This window comes from Sceloporus occidentalis, unplaced genomic scaffold (genome assembly GCF_023333645.1).
Source record: "Sceloporus occidentalis isolate IW3139 unplaced genomic scaffold, rSceOcc1.0.p SCAF_10, whole genome shotgun sequence".
NCBI lineage: Eukaryota > Metazoa > Chordata > Lepidosauria > Squamata > Phrynosomatidae > Sceloporus > Sceloporus occidentalis.
The window spans coordinates 7694702-7715585 of NW_028316990.1; the positions used below are offsets into that span (position 1 = coordinate 7694702).

Consider the following 20884-nt stretch of genomic DNA (forward strand, 5'->3'; position numbering starts at 1 on the left):
TTCTAGCCAATCACGGGACAGCTCTCATTTCGCCGACTCTGTCTTTTCTTTCTTTGGAGAGCAGCCATTGGTCTTTCTTTGGCCAACAGCCTTTTCTGTCAGAGAAAGTGCCACAACAAACTACAAATCCCAGGATTCCCTGGCGCTGAGCCAGGACAGTTAAAGCCCTGTCAAACGGCATGATTCCTCCAGTGTGGACTAGGCCTTACTCCCAAATAAATCCTGTGGGAATAATAGTGTGTTTGCTGTCCATTTATGAACTTAATAGGGTTTTCTTAGGCCAGGAATCCCCAGAAAGTGGTTTTGCCAGTTCCTTCTTCTCTGAAATCTGACCTAATAATAAATATAATAAATAAACAAATAAATATGCTTAATAATAAAGTATAAATAAATAAAGTGGTGTCAAACCGGATTATTCCTCCAGTGCAGATGCAACCAAAGACTCACCAAAAAAAGAAAGAGTACTGCGCTGAATAATAATAATAATAATAATATTCTGTGCTCTGAGTATTTTTGTTTAAATAATACATTAAAATACTAAATATTTTATATTAACTTGAACTAATAAACAATACATTAAAATTGATTGTATTCTTTGTGCTGGAAACTTATATATATGGAAATCTGAATTTGATATTATCTCATTACCTGGCTTTATCATTTCATGAGTTGCTGACAGGCCCAATATTAGCGGATGGCCTCCAGGAACGCCAGGAATACATCAATGGTCAGATCATGGCTCCTCTGACCATTTGGGACTAGTGGCCCTAGGATAGATATAAGGTCAGAACATAGATTTGTATTTCATTTCCTATAAAAAATAAATGCATGGATTTTTTTATCCACGGATTCAAGCACCCGCGGCTTGAAAATATTATATATATATATATATATATATATTCCAAACAGCAACTCTTGCGTTTGCCATTTGATATAACAGACACCATTTTGCCATTGTATTTAATGGGACTTGAGCATACGGGGATTTTGGGGGAATCCATGAAGCAAGCCCCAAAGGATACCAAAGGCCCATTCTATTGTATAAACATGACCTATGTTTTTTATGATGCCTTTTAAAACAAAGGCATCTTGCATTCTGGTGCTATTGGCAATCCATGCATTTTGCATCATCTGTTGGTTAGCAGTTCTTCCCACAAAAACAAAACCCATTGCATCAGTCTTGCCAGTTTCTGAAAACTGTCATCTTCAAAGGTTTGTATGTATGTATGTGTATATATATATATATATATATATATGCGGACATTTTGATCTTTTATATCTTTTAGATGTTGTAGTTTTGTAACTGTATTCAGTATTCTATTGATATGGTCAGCTGACTAATCAATAAAATTGTTGTAAATAGATAGATAGATAGACAGACAGGGATAATATCTGGACAGATAGGGATTATATAAAAAAGATAGACAGACAGACAGACAGAGATAATATCTGAATAGATCAATGGAGATTTTATATATATATATATATATAGGGATTAGATAGACAGACAGATAGGGATAATATATCTACTAGATAGAAAAATAGATAGATATAATATCTGGATAGATAGATAGATAGATAGATAGACAGACAGACAGGGAATATATATATATATATATATATATATATATATCTTATCTATCCATCTATCTATCTATCTATCTAAGTCGATTTGAGGCCAGTTAACCACAAATAACCCAAGGCCTAACCAATCCTTTGTATAGACAGTGTAACAAGAAAGGGCTCAGGCACAGTAGCAATTCTAGTCCCAGTTCCCAAGGGGAAACAATCATGATGCCACTGTTTCCTTTCAGAGAGGGATGTTGTCCCTTTTCCCTGCTGCAAAGGAGGGAGCAAGGGCTGCTCCTGGGGCTGGTTTCCTTGCCTTGCAAAGGGCCACTTCGAGGCTGGGGAAAGGGCCTGGCTGCCTCGGCCGGCGAGCCAAGAGGGCCTGGCGCGAGGCTGCCGGCAGGAGCCTCGTTGGCGCAGTAGGCAGCGCGTCAGTCTCATAATCTGAAGGTCGTGAGTTCGAGCCTCACACGGGGCAAGCCTCCTCTTTTGGCCCCTCAGCAGCCCTTCCCGAACTGCTCCCTCGGGGACTCCCTTCAGGTCTTTAGAAGGCAAGGCAAAGCCAGGAAAGCCCATTCAGAGACCCTTGCCTGCCTCTCACTCATTGCACTAAGCGCACTGCGTTGCTGCTTGGTTTCGTTCTTGTTGGCTTCCCTTGCAAAGAGCTATTTATGTTGCAATTGATTTGAATGCAAAAGCAGAAGAGTCAGCCCCATTGACTGCATCCATACTGCAGAAACAATCCAGTTTGGCACCACTTTTTTGGGTCCCAAACACACTGCAGCAGTAAATCCAGTTTCATTTTCATGCATCTGAGGAATCAGACCAAGTTTATGCTAATAATAATAATATAATAATAATATAATAATAATGTTATTTCTTACCCCGCCTCTCCTCTCCTCTCGGCTCGAGGCGGGTTACAACATAGTTACACAACCATTATACAAAATACACATATTGTTGGCGTCTTGAGAGATACTTGCATTTTAACCCTGTTATTTTTTAATTCCTTTCCTCTTCACGTTTTCTCCTCCAGGCCAATCTTTCTATATTTGTGACACAGGATCCCTACAGTTGGAAACAAACAACTTCTGATGACGATGAATTGAGTGACAGGCGTCATTATAATCCAAGGGATGTCGCATTTGCAGCATGTCTTTAATTTCAAGATGACACACTTACAGGAAATACCTGGCTTTGAATAATCGGTTATTAAATACTGGATGAAAGCATCTTCCAATGGTGTTTCCTTCTAGCCATGGATGAAGTTGCAGCGGCAGCAAATGACTCAAACGCACAAAGACTCCCATGATGACACTTTAAGAACGAAAACAACAAAGAGTCATGGAAGAATTCAAAGACATAGCCATGTTAGTCTGTAGGATCAGTACATAGAGAGATCTTGTAGCACCTTTCAGACTCACTGAAAGAAAGAAGTTGGCAGCATGAGCTTTTGCAGGCTAAAGTCTACTTCCTCAGATGCGTTTGGCGGAGTGGAAACCAGGGACAGACATATATAGGCCATTGGTATGCCAGGATATCAATTCAAATTCAAAATCCTTTGCCTATGGAAATGAAGTGCCAAGTCCAGTTTTAACGAAGGCAGTTGGGAACATGATGAGAGAGACGGAGAACAGGAGATATGAGGAAAGACCGAATTATGTGGCCTTCATCAGAGGCATAATGCAGAGCAGTAGAAAAATCCAGGACAGGCAAAAGGAAGCATTTGTTGTTCGCACAAAGTTAAAGCAAGTTACTATCGAATGGCATGGAGATAGCTCTCCAATGGGGGGATTATTGGACAAATCCATGAAGCATACAGCCATGCAAGGCTATAAGCCCCACAATGGAAGAATACAGTTTCTTCAGTGGGGTTTGCCATTGCCTTCCCCTGAGGCTGAGAGTGTGTGACTTTTGGAATATACGCGTGTGTGTGTGTGTGTGTGTGTGTGCGTGTTTTGTGTGCCTTCAAGTCATTCCTGACCTACAGCGAAATGAAGGCAACCCTATCCTTAGGTTTTATTGGCAAGATCTGTCATAGAATCATAGAGTTGGAAAAGACCCCAAGAAGGGCCCTGATCCAGTCCAACCCCATTCTGCCATGCAGGAACTCTCAATCAAAGCATCCCCAACAGATGGCCATCCAGCCTCTGCTTAAAGACCTCTAAGGAGGGAGACACCACTACACTCCGAGGAAGGGGTGTGTTCCCCTGTCGAACAGCCCTTACTCTCAGGAAGTTCTTCCTAATGTTGAGCTGGAATCTCTTTTCCTGCAGCTTGCATCCATTGTTCTGTTTCCTATTCTCTACAGCAGCAGAAAATCCCTCCTCAACATGACCTCCAAGTATTTAAACCGGGCTCTCATATCACCTGTTAACCTTCTCTTCTCCAGGCTAAACATCCCCAGCTCCCTAAGTCGTTCCTCATAGGGCTTCATGGTTTCCAGACCCTTCACCATTTTAGTCACCCTCCTTTGGACACATGGCTCCAGTTTCTCCACATCCTTTTTGAATTGAGTGCCCAGAACTGGACACAGTATTCCAGGTGGGGCCTGGCCAGAGCAGAATAGAGTGGCACTATTACTTCCCTTGATCTAGACACTATACTTCTATTGATGCAGCCTAAAATAACATTGGCCTTGTTAGCTGCCGCATCACACTGTTGACTCATATTCAACTTGTGGTCTACTTGGACTCCCAGATCCCTTTCACACATATATAATAATAATAATAATAATAATAATAGGATTTATTTATATACCACCCAATCACTGGGAATCCGGGCGGTTTACAACAGAGGGGACAATACACGGTTCCCTGCCCTCAGGCTTACAATCTAAAAGACACGACACAAAGGAGAAGGGAATTGTGAGGGGCAGGGGATCAGGTCCAGCATTCTTCTCTCCCTCTGAGGCCTGGACCAAGGCAGATGGACCGGAGGGAGGGCGCTCTATCTTCAGGCTAGCCTGCCTCTATCTCCCTCAAGATGGAGGATGAAGGGAGGGCTCTTCTTCTCCTTCCAAGCAGGCCTGGTGGAGCTAGCCTGCCTCTCTCCCCCTCAAGATGGTGGCTGAAGGGGGGGGGGCTTCTTCAGAGGTTTGCCATTGCCTTCCCCTGAGGCTGAGAGAGTGTGACTTTTGCCCAAGGACACATCCCTAGGTTATTGTGATAATACATTTGCAGTTTGGACGCCGCTTTAACAGCCACAGTCCCGTGCTATGAAATCCTGGGATTTGTAGTTTGCGGTGGCACCAGAGCTCTCCGACAGAAAAGGCTCAATATGTATCCAAACTACAAACCCCCAAAATAAACCCATAGCATTGAGCAACGGCAGCCTCAGACTGCATTATTTCTGCAGCGTGGATGAGGCAGCAGTGTTATATATGTGTTTTATGTAATGTTTTGTGTTTTAACTACGTTGTAACCCGCCTCGGGCTGTGAGGAAAGGCGGGTACAACTCCAACCAGAGAAAGGCCTACTAGGCCTCACTCTCGAGTGGCGTTGCCAAGGTAACCGCGACGACGGAGGGCGGGGAAGGAAAAAAGAGGGTGCGTTTGTGCGCCGTGACGTCATCGCGCAGGCCTTGGCCTTGGGCGGGTTAAGGTTTTGCTCTCTGCGCAGGCGCGCGACTCACTTCCCGGCTTGAAGCCGCCGCGCATGCACACTGGCTACACCAGAGGGCCTACCATTTACTCCAGGCTTCCCGCAACTCCTTCTGCGCAAGCGCGGGAGAGAGAGAGAGAGAGAGAGAGAGAGAGAGAGAGTTTGTGTTCCATTTTCAGCGAGGAAAAAAAAAAACCTCTTCCGCGCACTTAGCCAACCTCGGCCTGGTCTTCCGTCAACTCTCCTTCTGCGCAAGCGCAGTAGCTCCGTTCCATTCTCAGAGAAGGGGGCAGGGAAAACACCTCCGCCGCGGCGCATGCGCGCTGTTTGCATCGAAAACGTCGGAAGGGCGGGGCAACCGTAGTGTCCCCGCCCCTTCATCACGTCCATCCAATCTTCTTTTTCTATTGCTGTGACGCCACCGGCGTGGGCGTGGCTTGCGCGGGTCAGCTGACAGGGGTTGTTGTGGTGTCTGCTGGGCGCCGCCAGAGAGCAAGCGGAGCCTGAAGGAGGAGGAGTTGGAGCCTCAGGAAGGAAGGATGCCTTCGGAGAAGAGCTTCAAGCAGCGACGCACCTTCGGTGGGGAAAGGGCAGGGGCCTTGGCTGGTTGGTGGCGAAGGAAGGAAGGGGTCCCTGGGGGGCTTCAGCGGAGAGAGAGAAGGGAGCGACAGGGCAGGCCTTGGAGGGAATAGACCTCCGGGGAACAGGCTTTACTGTTATTGTTATTGTTATTATGATTAACGTCCTCCTTTCCACCCCCAAAAAGTGGGACTTTTGGGGGTGGATGTATATATCTGTGTGTGTGTGTGTATATATATATATATATAGATAGATAGATATAGTGTTGTCTGTATATTTGTATATATATATATATATATATATATACGCATATATATATATAGATATATTGTATAGACATTGTGTGTGTGTATATATATACAGTATATGGCATTGTATCTATACACACACACACACAGAGTAACCCCCGGGGACAGGCGTTATTACTATAGTTATCATTAGTGTTATTAGTTATTAATGCCCTCCTTTCCACCCCAAAAAGTGGGGCTCAGAAGCCCCTCCCGATTCAGAAGAGTCGCACTGTGTGTATGTGTGGCATTGTATATATATATATGCAAACAATGCCTTAAGTATAAAAAGTAACCCCTGGGGGGCAGGTATTATTATTATTATTATTATTATTATTATTATTATTATGAGTGTCCTCCTTTCCATCCCAAAACATGGGATCCTAGATTCTGGAGCCTCTTCTCCCAATCCGAAACAGTGCTTCCGATCCTCTTTTTGTCCAAATCCAGTTTGACTGGATCTTTCCATCCAGATTGATTTAGGGTCGAAATGAAAGGAGGGTCTCAGGGTTCAAAGCCACGTCCTCAAAGGACCCCGAAGAACAGAGCCCTCCTCCTCTTCGCTCTCCTGACTTTGCCCCCCTCCCATGGCATACTTGTTTAGGTCGGAGGCCACCTTTCCCTGAAGGCGGCTGGGCTGCAGAGCTAGCCAGGGTCCCTGATCGGAAGCCCCAAGAAGCTGGTGCTGTCTGAGGCTGTGACGCTGTGTTTTTGTCTCCAGGAGTGGCTTTCCTGGAGCCGAAGGGCGAGGGAGAAGTAAACAGTGCCAGCCCTTCCTCCCTGCCTCTGGCAAGACATTGTGGCTGAGCTGGCAGGCGGCCTGCTTCGCACTCCTCCCATCTCCACCCCCTTCTTTTGGGCACTTTGTGGGTGCCAGGGGGCCTCTTCTTTGTTGATCGGTTGCCAAGACACTCCATATATATATATACACACACACACAACACTCTCATCCCTCCATATTTGCAGATTTGATTATTCACTGATTTGGTTAATATGTTCTCTAGGAATCTCTAGGTCCTCCTCCAGTGCAACTCTATGGTTGACTTTGAAAGTTGCACTGAAAGACCTAGAGATTCCTAGAGAGGATGCTCTACTCAGCCTTTGTAGCTTCTCCAGTATAACTCTATGGTCAGTGTCTCTCGGACATTGACCACAGAGTTGCGCTGGAGGACCTAGAGGTTCCTGGAGAGGTGTCCTCCCAGGGAAAAACATGATGGTTTTGTTATTTGTGGTTTTCCATATTCATGGGGGTCTTGTGCCCCTAACCTTAGCAGATATGGAGGGACAAGTGTATATATTTGTGCTCTGATAAGGCTTTCTCATCTGTTCTGAATGCCATAGAGCAGCAGTTCCCAAACTTTGGTCCTCCAGGTGTTTTGGGCTTCAGCTCCCAGAAGCCCTAACCTTCTTGGGATTATGGGAGCTGTAGGCCAAAATATCTGGAGGACCAAGGTTTGGGAATCACTGCCCAGGAGATACTACCTGGAAGACTTGGTTGTGTAGGTTTAAGCATTTGGAGCATCATTCCCCAGACTTTCTCAGGGGTGCCTTTCCTTGGAGAGGTGGGAAATCTCTGACTTTTCTGTACAGTCTCTGGGTGGTTCTTTTGTGATTCCAGAGCTTGTTGTTGTTGTTGTTGTTGTTGTGTGTCTTCAAGTCAGACTTTTGGGGGAAAGAATACAACATGAGTCTAAGGTGAGTATGTAGATCTTGTAGCACCTTTGAAACTTAAGGTGCTTTGCCATTTGTTGTTGCATGCCTTCAAGGCATTTCAAACTTAGGGCGACCCTAAGGCAAACCTGTCATGGGGCTTTCTTGGCAATTTGTTCAGAGAGGGGTTGTCATTGCTATTCTTTTGAGGCTGAGAGGTGTGAGTTGCCCAAGGATCCAACACACACTGCAGAAATAATCCACTTTGAGACCGCTTTAACTGCCCTGGCTCAATGCTAGGGAATTCTGGGAGCTGTAGTTTTGTGGGACATTGAGCCTTCTCTGTCAGAGTGATTTCTGGGGCCACAATGAACTACCATTCCCAGGATTCCATTGTACTGAACTAGGTCTCAAACTAGATTATTTCTACAGTGTGTTTTGGCCCATAGTCCAGCACTCAAAAGCATGGTGCAACGCTGGCACTTGCGTAGCCCTTGCCTGCATTTGAATCAGGCCTTTCTCACAGCTTTGTCATTAACCTGCTCCGATGGGAGGACTCCATGAACTTGTTTGCCTTGAATCTGCTGCGTCAGTTTGTTATTGTGATGAGACGGAGGATAAGGTTGCATCGCCAAGCCACATTTTCCTTCACAGGGTGCCATACTGTTGGGTGACTAAAACGCTCCTTCAAGGGTGACCTCTGCCAGACCTGAGTCAGAGAAAGCATCCGGGACCTTTAGCCTCTGCTCTTGCAATGCTTTGTGAATTGCCTCCCTGTCTAGCAATCACCTTTAGCTGCAAAAAGGGAGCCCAGAAAGCCTGGTCACTTCAGTTCTTTAGTTTGTTCTCTTTACTTGTTGCCACTTGCTTTTAAAAGCAATGAAGGGATTCCCTTCCCTGCCCTCCTTTTGTTTTTCCTAAACTGGTTTTCCTGCTTCCTTGTTTGCTGGAATGGAACAAGAATCATGGCTTTGTTGGGCTTTTGTGTTGCCGAAAAACGAAAGGAAAAGTCATTCATACTTGCTGATCTTTTACAATTTATTTTCCCCTTTTCTCTTCTAGGCTTAGGTCCAAAACACCCTGCAGAAGTAATCCAGTTTGAGACCACTTTAATGCTGGGGGATCCTTCAGATTGTACTTTATTGTGGCACCAGATCTCTCTGATCAATGTCTCACAAAACTACAGTCCCCAGAATTCCCCAGCATTGTGCCAAGGCTCTTAAAGTGGTCTCAAACTGGATTATTTCTTTAGTGTGTTTGGACCAACATCTAAAATGCTGGAGGACTTTTCCCACCAGGTTTAAGGGGGTTTCCAAGTGGTCTGCCATCAAAGCAGAGATGAAGCCAAAGTACGGGTCTCCTGTATGCTTTCGGATCAAATAAGCTTTAACAAACGTTTCTCCATTTTAAGCCAGAATCCCAGCATGTAACTTCTGTTGAGCCCTAACTTTCTTCGTTCATTAGAAATTAGCTTAGGCGCGTTACAAATGGCCATTTAGTACGCGCTCCACGCATACTAGGGTTAAAAAGGGGCGTGCTAGGGTTAGGAAGGGTCTTGCCTTCCTAACCGGCCCCGTCCCTAGTATGCGTGGAGTGCGTAGTAAATAGCAGTGCCCGTCCACACGGGCGCCACCATCTTTACGTCTCGGGCGCACAGCATATGGATGTGGCGCGGTGGAAGTGACGCCGCGAGTGCACACCTCGCGGCGCCACCTCCGGGTGCCAAAAAGAAGCGCCATTTTGGTGCTTCTTTTTAGCTGTGCCGGGAAGCCTCACAATCTGGCCGCTGGGGCTTCTCAGCGCAGCTAATGACGGCGGCGGCAGACCACCCGCTTTTGGGCGGTCTGTAACGCGCCTTAATTTCTGGCTTTCAGTATATACTTCAGGATAAAAAGAAAGAAAGAGTTGCCATCCTAATGTAGTATAGATTCTCTTTTAGAATCATAATTATAGGCAGACAGACATTCATCTCAACGTCTCTTTTGGGAAGACTTGGCAACAAGGTTCTTGAATAAGAGATTCAAAAAGTGCCCCGTTTGAAGTGGAATTACAGGAAATAATGGGTTTCCATTAACCAAGAGAGCAATGGAAAACGGATGTTGTTCTAGTTTGCTTTCCTTGCTTGTTTAGATGTTTCTTTTATGAAGGATTAAGGGTCTGTGTTTCCATAGAAGCCTCAGATATCAGCCCACTCCACTGCTCCCATTAACCTGGTTTGACAGACATTTTTTACTGGGAAGACAAGGAACCAAATGCCTCTGTTTCTAATGCAACCACATCCTTGTATTTCAGGACTTAGTCTATATAGTGGCATCTACTGGCCAAGAAACACAGGCTTCGCCAGGTTCAGAAAACCTTATCCGGAAAAGTAAAGTCGTTCTCAGCTTAACAGTGTTGTCAAGGACCAACACAGTTTCGGTTACAAGGCACACGAAAAGCACTTAGTTCAAACATTTTGGCTGCTCACACCCCATTTGTCTACGCATCAAAACATTCCTGACTGCCTCTCTCATCCATTATGTACTAAGTGTTCTTACAGCTCTTCTTTTGCTCCCTTTCACACATGGCCATTACCCAGAAAGATAGTTTTTCCACCCTTTGTCACCAATGGTATAGCGTATCCCATCATCCAGTATATATGTTAGCAAGCATGGCAGGAGCTATGATCCTGACAAGGAGCTGTAAAAACTGAATTGCAAGAGAGTGGCCTGGCTAGTTGGGGGACTCTGGGTCCACTGTAATAACCAAAGACATTGCCCTGTCCTGTTCACCCAGTATAGAAATATCTGTATTGATCTTTACCTATCTATCTATCTATCTATCTATCTATCTATCTATCTATCTATCTATCTAGTATAGTGTATCTATAGTCTAGAATAGTTCTCTCACCAGTCCTTTGCACATCCCTACCAGGCTAGAAAGAGCCAGCTTGATGTAGCAGTTTGAGCATTGGACTATGACTCTGGCGTTCAATTCCCTGTTTGGCCATGAAACCCACTGAGTGCCCTTGGGCAAGTCACATTCTCTCAGCCTCAGAGGATGGCAATGGGAAACCCCCTCTGAAGAAACCTTCCAAGAAGACCCTATGATAGGTCTGCTTTAGGGTCGCCATAAGTTGGAAAGGGCTTGAAGGCGCACAACAACAACAACCAGGCTAGAACCTTTTTGTGGACTTACCTATAAGGCTGTACAATCAAACCCCAGTAGGGTATAGTAGTCTAGACTGTGATGTTCCCATGAAGCTTCAAGGGAGGAGGATGTCCTCCTGTGAAAGTGATGTTGATTTGGAACTGGGTCAGGCCTCTTCAAGCACTTTGCCACAACTTTCTTTTTCTTTTCTCCGTAGAACAAAGAGTAGAAGATGTCAGACTTATCCGAGAGCAGCATCCAACAAAGATACCAGTGAGTAGATTTGTCATTGTATTTTCTCTTGATACGGCCAGGATGTCTGCTGGTACATAGAAATGGAGATGGGGGCATTGACTTCTGATACTAGCGTATAAACATTGGCACCATACAGACAAGCCCAAATAAAGCTGCTTCGGGTCACTTTGGAGGTGTGTTGTTTAAATGATACATGCGTCCTAAGAGTCCGGAATCCACGTTAAAGCCATGCTCCAGTCCTAAAGACTGGAGCACAGCTTTAGTGCAGCTTCTGGCCTCTTAGGACGCATGCATCATTTAAACAGCATATCTCCAAAGTGACCCGAAGCAGCTTTATTTTGGCCTGTCTGTATGGGGTCATTGGGATTAATTTGTGATCAGAACTGGTTGAAGAGGATGTGCTTTGGATCAACTCTTCCCCACCTGCGTTTCATTTTAAACACACAGAGAAGCTAAACCATTGAAAACAAACCCCAGTCTTCCACAGTGGAGCTCCTTTTCGGTGCAGATCTGTTTGTCTAGATCATTTTTATTTAACTTACATAGGATGTCTGATAGTCTGTGAATGTTCAGTATGTCATATCTTTGGAAAACAGTTTATCAGACTTTTAAACTGGGACTTGCTTGGATTACCTTCCTATATATACAATGAATGCTCTTTCTTTTGATGGCTTCTTACAATAGCAGAGGAGCATAGAAAGTTTCTAGGTAATTGCTGGATGATACCTTTCCAGCAATGTGTCTCAAACACTGATCCTATGTTCAGTCTGGGCACAAATCACCAGAACTTTTGACCGGAGGAGCTTCACTGAAATGGAGAAGCCTATGCAGACCTATGCTTTTCCGGGGAGGCTTCCCCATTCTTCCTGATAGCCTTATGGACGCAGCTATTGTGCAATGTCTTTAAGAACAGAAACTATTATGGTACTTTAAAAAATCCACAACCCATTCTTTGCTTTAGATTTGGTGGCTGGTTCTGAAGAGCAGGCCTATAGATATTTTACTGAGCTGTATTATGAATTCCAGATCTGAAATAAAAATAAAGTCAAGTGTTGGATCCATTCCATTTTTGTGTCAATGTAGACACAAAAGGTGTACTTCAAGGGCCCTGTCTACACAGAAAAATGGTTAATGACATCTATACTCTGGTCATCTTTTGCAGGTAATTATTGAAAGGTATAAAGGAGAGAAGCAGCTTCCTGTCCTGGATAAAACTAAGTTTCTGGTCCCAGATCATGTCAACATGAGTGAACTGATCAAGATTATCAGGTAACTAATGCATCTGTGGCACCAAAAAGCATCTTTAATTCAAACCAGAATGGTATATTTTCTTCTCTGTGGCTTGTTAGGGTCATGAATTACAGCAACAAGGGGCAGGTTAGTGAGTGTTAAACCAGTGTTGGTCCATGAATTTCATAAGGGTTCCTTAGGCAAGGAATGCTCAGGTGGTTTTGCCAGTTCCTTCCTCAAATATAGCCTTCAGCACCTGCTATTTGTTGGCAGTCTCCCATCCAAGGGCTGACCCTGCTTAGCTTCCAAGATCGGACAGGATATCCAGAGTATTTAGGCCTTCTTGTTCTTTAGTCATGTCCTATTTTACATTGCACATGGTACTTTGTTGTACTCATCCAATGCTCTGATGGCTTCTTGTCTTTTCCAGGCGCCGCCTGCAGCTGAATTCTAACCAAGCTTTCTTCTTACTGGTGAATGGACACAGCATGGTGAGCGTTTCAACACCCATTTCGGAGGTGTACGAAAGCGAGAAGGATGAGGACGGGTTCCTGTACATGGTGTACGCCTCGCAGGAAACGTTCGGCATGAAATCCTCAGTGTAAAACCAACTGTACCCCCGCGGCTTGTAGCCTAGGATAGTTTTTGCCCCTCCCTCCAACAGGAAAAAGAAAGGGATGCCACCAACCTGCTCACAGTAGATGTGCTTAGCGGGTGTCCTCCTCATCGTACATTTGTTTTGTTTGTGGATATTGAACAGATGAGTGCCAGTATGGACTAGTAGCCCAGCTTCCTAGAACCTGCTATAAATTCACACAGCCACATTTTTTGTTTTGCTTTTTAAAAGCCTCTGGAATTTGTGCGAAACCCATTAACGCGTGTCTTAACTGGCCAATAAAAGGGACGTTGGAGTTATTCTAACCATAGGGACTGGGCTGAACGTTAAGTCTATATGAAACAAAACCCCACCGTTCTGTGTGACATCTCATTCTGTTAAGTTCTGTTTCAGCTCCTAAAAGCCATGTTTGCAGAAGGGGAACAAACAGCAATGATAGATCTGGCTGCTTTTAACTCCTGTTTCGGTAAACTAGTGCATTGGGGATGGGGGAAGGTTAATTTGCTGGTACTGCTACTTTAGAAGATTTAAAACAAATCAGGTTGCTAATTATTAATATATATCAGAACACCATAGCTTTACTCATTTTAGGAAGTGTGTACATAAGTTATCTAAGGAAATCTTCAGCCTAACAATTGTGTTGCATTCTGTTATACACCTTCTTAAGACACGCTTTGTAAAATCACATCCCCATCTTGGAGCAAAAAGGCCTAATTTTTATCCTACTGTTGGGACTGGAGACTATGGTTAAAGAAAATGGATTTGGGGGATGACAATGGAAGTTTTATTTTTAAAGTATTAATCCTTCTACCTGCCGTTGTTGACTTTTGTTTGAATAGATGGAACAACTTTTTTGCGTTATGTCTGTACTGAAAGAACCGGTTTCCATTCAGTGTAAATTCCCAATCTTATTTATTTTGTTTTAAAACTGGGCAATGCCTGGTTTCAAAGAGCAGACGCAGGTTCCATCACCAAGGTTTCCTGTCAGTTGCATGGGGGCTAAATCTTAATTTTACTAGAGACAGGATGGGTCCTATGCAAAAGTAATACTTTATAGTCCAATGTCCTGCTTTCCCGTTGAAATATAGCAAACCTATTACCCTTGTATGTTAATGTGTGTGAGTTTAATTGCATTATAGCAAGCTAACTTCCACTTACGGGAGCAAAGAGCAGTGCTGAGTTTTGGCACACAGTAGGATGTCACTGTGATAGGCAGTTTGTGTACCTTTGCATGCATCTGTTCTGTGCTTGCTTCTGCCTTTTCAGGACCTTCACTGTAAGAGTTTAATTTTATGGTAAAACTCGGATTATGTTTTAAGTCTTCTGTTAAGTGTAGGATTTTCATGAGACAGCCATCCTTTTAATTGATCAATGACTGCTGCTTGTACAAATGTTGCTTTATAAAAAAAAATGCCGATATGGATATCTCCAACTGTTTAGTTGTGGTTATTTACAAGCCCATTTTGGGACCGGTCCTATTGCTGCTATTGAAACCTTTCCTATTGCAGCACTGAAAGATCTTTTTGCTTCAGAGGACGTTATGGCAACCATCTGCTATCTTCAGTTATGAACAATAACTACCCATTTATGACAAGTAAGATACAGATTTCCAAGAGGACAACTGAGAGGTCATTTACACTCATTTATTTGTCCCGAGATATGGATCACTGCATTGATGGCATATCGGGTTTGTTGTTCCCATTATGCTATGGGTTTGTGAATCTCTTTGAGTCGTTTTAATCCTCGTGTTACTCACACATGCCATAGTTTTGGGTTAAAATGGAGCTGCTCCCCTTCCTTTAATGATACAGAGCTATCCAAATCGATTCGGAAGAGTTCACACTGCTGACAATGCAGATCTTTCAGGAAAACTCGGGAGAGAAAACCTAGTATTTAATATCCTGGGTTAAGTGGATTTATTGCAAGTGCATTCAGGATGTGTGAGAACAGCAAGGATTGAAACTGGATTCATCCCAAATTATTGTCGTAGTGTGAATGGGGCCTAAGAAATAGGTATGGCACCATGTTACTAAAGATAGCTGTTGCCAGAATATAATTTTCCAGGCTGCAGCATGGCTGCCTGCGTCATCCTTCTTCATTGACCATGCTGGATTGGACCAACAGGAGTTTATAGTATAGCAGCTATTTTAACCCTTCATACTTTCCCGAAACTGAGCTACTGGGGATATGTAGTTCCTCCCCCTCCAGACTGCAGGTTTGTTAGTTGCAAATGGAGAGAATAAAACCTATTCAGTTGTGGTTGTCTGAAAAGACACTACCATGGCCTCTAGGTTTTGTTTTTCTTCAGTACATTAAATTTACTCAGATAAAAACATTCTAAAAATGTACAATTTTACCTTTAACAAAGTATAATAAAACATAAAAATTCCAATACCAGAATACTTGACATGTACAATTCAAAAATGAAATTAGGTGGATATTAAATATTTACAAAACTTTTAATATTTATATAAAGTTACATGCACATTTTGTAATACTAGATGTAAAAGAGATGGCTCAAAACGGGCAGAGTAGTTTCCTTCATCCCTCGTGGAAAGTTGTATCTGGAAAAAAACAACATGTTAACCTGCACTTTTGAGACATAGCCTCCTCCTAAGAACGTATTTATGCAGAAATAGTCCCAAGGATAGTTTGGATCGGTGGTAGCTTTTTGAATTAATGGCTGTATTTTAATTTCTGCCTTTGGCCATATCCAGCACAGCAGCTTAAATTGGGTTGCACATATTTCTTCAACAACTACAACAAAAATCCTCTACCAGTTTAAGGATTTAAGTCAGCTGCAGAGTCTAGGGCTTTCCACTGACAGAACTGCATTTTGGAGTGGGTACCTCCAAGTCATTATTCCAAGATAGCATGAAAATGCAAGGTTTTTGGAGTCCAGATGCTGCTATGCAATTGTGAACTGCTCACTGAGGTTCCCATAAGTAACATAACTGTGATATGCGCATAGTACTTCTCCAACACAGTTTTGCTTGCTGGAGTTACTAAACAAATTCTTCCAGCCTAGTGCTGTTGGCAGTTCTGCTTCGTGAGTAAATCTTTCGTAAGCTGAGTCACATCCTTTCAGCTCTTTTAGTGTTAAGTTACAGCCAAAAGGAAACTTTTAGAGAACTGTTTGTTTCCTTTTGTACCTGAAGCTCCTCTTCCTCTGTGAAACACTGTCAGCCAGTTCAAGGAAAAGCACTGGAGCAAAGGACTGAACAAGGCAGTCAGCTCCACAAAGCTTTTCTCTGGGAGTTTCAATCTGTCTGCAGTTGTTCGACTTGGAAGCAGAATGGCTGGCTGACAACTGTTTTAACCGGAACAAAATGAAAAATCCAACAAAGTACAAATGGGGGGGGAGGTTTTTCAAGGTACATAATGCAAATGTTATGCTGATTCTGGAACATCTGTGCAACACTCAATTACTCCTATTCTTTAAAGCATTTGGCTTGTAGCACATATTCCAGAGAGCATGAACAGTAAACATTAATTGAAAGATGCAATACAGAATGGCAGGCAGCTTCTGTTCAGTTAAGGCAACATAAATGGTTCTCCTTAGTGTTGTGGTATATAGCTTTACAAGTTTCCTATATGTAACTGTATGGAGTGATAACCTCAGAACTTCTGCCATTGCAAACAACTGGGTTAGATTCAAACCAAGAGAGCTGATAGGGTTTTTTTGGGGGGGTGGGTGGGCTCTGTGGCCATATTCTGGAAGGGTTTATTCCTGATGTTTCGCCAGCATCTGTGGCTGGCATCTTCAGAGAATGCTGGCATGGGAGTGAGGATGCCAGCCACAGATGCTGGCGAAACGTAGGGAATAAACTCTTCCAGAACATGGCCACATATCCCCCAAACCCCACAAAAAACTATGGATTCCAGTCACGAAAGCCTTCGACTTCACAAAGAGCTGAACTTACTTAAAATCATTGAAACTTCAGACGTTACTCCCCCAATGCTTTCACTGGGAATTAAAATAACTTAACCTGGTTCATACCATATCTAATACTGTTTTGGTGAAGTCAAGATCAAGATATGGACACCTAATACTTCATTGCATAGAAATATGTAAAGTTGGAGGTTAGGCTGCTAGAAACCAGATGTTTTTACAGCTTTGGACTTGGTTTTCATTTTAAAAAAAGAAATTACGTGAGTTCCTGGAAAGGTTTTCTTAGAGATCAGTTTTACGCTGACCCCGCTGGATGCCTCCAAGCAAGGGAATGCCAATTTTGCTTTTAAAGGGCAACAGGTAAGGATAGGGATAGTGTTTTTCTTCTGGCGGTCCTACCATTATTTTCAGAATTAAGGTCTGCACAACAATGCTGCAAATGAGTTTACAACTTCATGTACAGATGCAGTGGCAAGACACATCCACTTCCCCCAAAGAAAACCTTACCAGATCTATGTAACATGTTTTGTGTGTACCCATTAAGCCTAATGTGAGGCAGTCCAAACTAAAAAATCTAGCTCTAATTCTACTTGCTACAACCAATGCAGCATGTAGAATTGAAAACAAGACCCTCCTTTGGCAAGCTAGAAGCCACCATTTTCAGCTCTGCCATATGACTTTTGTTGGCTTCATTCTAACTGTAAAGTTAGCGGAGAAGTATGCTATCTAGTTATCAATGCTAATACTCCAAAATGTATTTCAAATAAAGGAAGCCACCAATAAACTTTTCAGGGCAGTGGTAAAATGTCCATTGTCATTTCTAAATCTGTAGCAAAGGCCCTTCTGAGAAGAATTTTGCTAGGGAAAATGGAGCAAGCTGTCAAACTAATGCCACAGTTTTGAGTTTCAAAATTCGTTAAAAAGTCAGAGTACTGTTTGCTGTAACAGAAACCAAGAAGAAGGTAACAGCTCCTGAAATTGCAGAAGATTGTTCTTTCCCTATAAGACCTGTTCATAAGCTCAGTCCCTGGCACTAGACACTTGGAAACTAAGTTTAATCCATAGCTGGTAACTTAGTTCTGTTTAGAAATAAATGATGACAAGCATAACTGTTTCCAGAATGAATGCAAACTTCCACCTCTGTCCTTTTAGAAGAGAGAGAGAGGGTTAAGATTTCTTTATTAGGAGTTCACATAGCCTTGCTGGTGCCTATTTCCGACTGCTGGAACATCTTTCGCACTGGTCTCAGTCTGCTATGTAAGTGCAGATAGTCAAGAGAGAATTATACATTCTTCCGTAGTGCAATCCTTTAAAATCCCAGAGTGTAGTGCCTGATTTGTTTTGAGAAAACGTAGATGTGTTTACCTAGCCTCAAAATGTCAGAGTCCAGCAGGCAAATGGCTACTGTACCGTCAACCTCTAGCTCTCCCTCCACATCACAACGTAGCTGCCCAGGAGTTCGAGTTTCCAGCACAGAAGGTCAAAGTATGGCAACATTCTTCAGCAAAAGTGCAGCTGTTTGTATACAACAGAAAGGATAGTTGGCCAGTTCCACCTACCATCCGAAAGGTCCAACATTAAAATCCGCGTTATAATTTTGGCAAATCAGTAAAAACGGGTCTGACAGACCCCCTTTAGCTTCAGTTCCTTCTTAGTGTTGAAGTAGAGCACCTTTGGATTAAAAAAATAACATTAAGAAGCTCAACAAGTGGACTTCCCAGGTTCCAATTTGAAGTTTCCTAATTATTCCATGGCTTTGCCATCACAAAATAGCAAGTTTGGAGTTAATGTCAGTCTGTGGAATCTAAACTTTCAGCTGGTGGAGCATATTTTAACCGAAATGTACCTGTAGGAAGAAGAAAGAATTTGAGTCCATCGTTGTAAGACATTGATACATTCTACTTTACATAGAGACAGGACACTAGAGGTAAAATAATCTGAATGAAACCAGGAATCATCATTATTAACCCACCTCTCAAATAAAAAAAATAGCAATGGACAACATCAGTAAAAATAGACAACCCAGACATACACATTTAAAAACAACTGACCTTTAAAATTCAGCATGTAAACTCACAATGTAAAAATAATCTGGATAAACCTGCTAGAAGAGACTGGTCTTCAGTGCTGTTTTAAATTCAGACAGTGTATTCAGCTGTCAAATTTCTTCCAGCAGGTCATTCCACAATTTAGGGGCTGCAGAAGAAAAAGTCCTCTGGCTAACACTTGCCAACCAAATCCTGGCCAACTGGAGCAAATGTCTGCCAGAGGGCCTGAGTGTGTTTGTGGAGATTATATGGGAGGAAGTGATTCTGTAGCTACCCTGGACCCAACCTACAGCTGGTTATATTAGCACTTCAGTGTGCACAGCCTCAAAACCATCTCTAGCTAAGCAGCAGCAAACCTCGGGCCCCTTGGCCTGAGAGTAACTATCACATTAAGTTGCTTGCAAGGCCCTACTACTCAAGTGACAAGGGATGGCAACATGTTGGCAATGTCTACAAGAGAATTACTTTGTCCTTTCTCAGGCACACCATCCATTTAAACTGACCCCATCCCAGTCCTGTGAAATAAGAATGCATAGATTTTTTCAAGCAAGTAATATTCCTAACCTTGTCGATTGAAATCCATCGGTGGCTGCTTGCAGTCTTGCGCTCGGTGTCCGCTGGCTCCACAGTTGTAGCAGGAGATATTGCCATTTTTTTTATGGCCCGTACCACTGTTGCTACTCATCATTCCCTGTGCTTGGTACACCCCTGCAGTACCGGTCATAAAGTTTTGCATTGGCGGCACTGCAAAGGTGGACTGCCCACTCATGACAGAGTCCGGCGTCATGCCACTGTTGTAAGGAGAATGGACCATTGGGAAAGCTGAACTGCTGTTGTACTGTTGCGTGTTGATGTAACCGTTGCTGCATAAAGGATTGAAGGGCAGAAATGGGAAAGTAAACATGGAAGGTCCTGAAAAGGGGTGCTGGAAGTAGTTTGCGTAACTGACAGTCATGCCACTGGAGCCACAGTTCCCACTACAGCCGCAGGAGCTGCACACCATGCACCCGGGAGGCTGCTGCTGGTGATGGTGGTGGTGATGGTGGTTCTGGTTTGGTACGGGGACACTGCCCGCCGACCCGCTGCCGCCGCCATTATTGTAGAAATTGTTCTCAGCAGCTGGTGAAAGGGTGGGGCTCGAACTGGGCGCAGGGCAGCTGGGTAGGTTTGTCATGTTTGCAAATGATGTGGATGGGTGACTGCTGGAAGAGGCAGTGTTGCTGTTTGCACAGAAGCTGCTGCTAGGCATCGGGGCTACTGGCATGCTGCTCATGGCAGAAAAGGCCACTTTGGTGTTGGCTGTATAGAGAGCAGTCCGGGGGCTTATTATTGCTGGGGACACACTGAATTGCATATTACTGGAGCAGGAAGACTGCCCCACCATGGTTGAATCAGTGGGAACTGAAGAAGATACTAGGAGTTTAATGGGAGGCCGTGCCATGTGGAAGACTGTGGTGGATGTCACTGCAGCCGAGGTGCTAGTTTCCCCGATTATTCCTGGCTGCTGGGCTGCTTTTGCCACTCTGTCTAAGGTGGAAGCATGTACCATTTTGGTTCGGGGGCCGAAGCTCATGGGAGGCGCAGAGGAGCCATTTTCAGGAACTCCAGAGAGCACTTGCAGGGACTGATGAGGGGACACTGCTGGAATGCCATCCACAAGAGTGTTTCCAAAATTCTTCTCCATCTTGATGCTGCTTCGAGGTGGCCCAGGTGAGAACTTTGTCCTGTCTTCTAAAGACAAAAGCGAGTGCATAGATGAAGAGAGGAGCTTCATATCTGTATTTCCTCGCTCTGATTTGTGCATAGAGTTCAGAATTCTAATTGGGGTGATATGTGGAGAACCTGCAGCCATCATCTGGACTGGCATGGTATGATGAGCGGACGGACTAGACCCTGCATCATTCTGTACTGGCAAAACCTGAGCGGTAGGCCTGGCAGAGCTGGAGTTGAAGTGATTCAGTATCATGACCGGCTTCTCTTTCTCTGAAGGCTCCAAATGGATCTCCAAACCTACAAGACAGACAGAC

The 20884-nt window shown here is 43.8% G+C and overlaps 2 protein-coding genes and 1 non-coding gene across 3 annotated transcripts in view; 2 read left to right on the plus strand and 1 right to left on the minus strand.

Annotated features, from left to right (window-relative positions):
* Window positions 1–1974: 1974 nt before the first annotated feature.
* On the plus strand, window positions 1975–2047 carry TRNAM-CAU (transfer RNA methionine (anticodon CAU)). Its single transcript has one exon. It is a non-coding gene; the product is annotated as a tRNA-Met (tRNA).
* A 3207-nt stretch (window positions 2048–5254) lies between these two features.
* On the plus strand, window positions 5255–14349 carry MAP1LC3B (microtubule associated protein 1 light chain 3 beta). Its single transcript, XM_089476699.1, has 4 exons — window positions 5255–5750; window positions 11034–11089; window positions 12234–12340; window positions 12732–14349. The coding sequence occupies exons 1-4, from the start codon at window positions 5711–5713 to the stop codon at window positions 12904–12906; spliced, it is 378 nt and encodes a 125-aa protein (XP_089332825.1). The 5' UTR covers window positions 5255–5710; the 3' UTR covers window positions 12907–14349.
* Window positions 14350–17952: 3603 nt separating this feature from the next.
* The window catches only part of ZCCHC14 (zinc finger CCHC-type containing 14), a 31606-nt gene continuing 28674 nt past the window's right edge, over window positions 17953–20884 (minus strand). The window contains exons 12-13 of the mRNA XM_089476697.1: window positions 19422–20867; window positions 17953–18655 (exon numbers count right to left, since the gene is read on the minus strand). Coding sequence (XP_089332823.1) covers window positions 18600–18655; window positions 19422–20867 — 1502 coding nt within the window. The 3' untranslated portion in view covers window positions 17953–18599. The remainder of the gene's footprint in view (window positions 18656–19421; window positions 20868–20884) is intronic.

Bases quoted from the DNA above. Each gene is read 5' to 3' on its own strand.
- MAP1LC3B (XM_089476699.1), top strand. From the start codon at position 5,711: ATGCCTTCGGAGAAGAGCTTCAAGCAGCGACGCACCTTCG. The intron at 11,090-12,233 runs GTGAGTAGATTT...CATCTTTTGCAG, and splicing joins AGCATCCAACAAAGATACCA to GTAATTATTGAAAGGTATAA. The intron at 12,341-12,731 runs GTAACTAATGCA...TGTCTTTTCCAG, and splicing joins GAACTGATCAAGATTATCAG to GCGCCGCCTGCAGCTGAATT.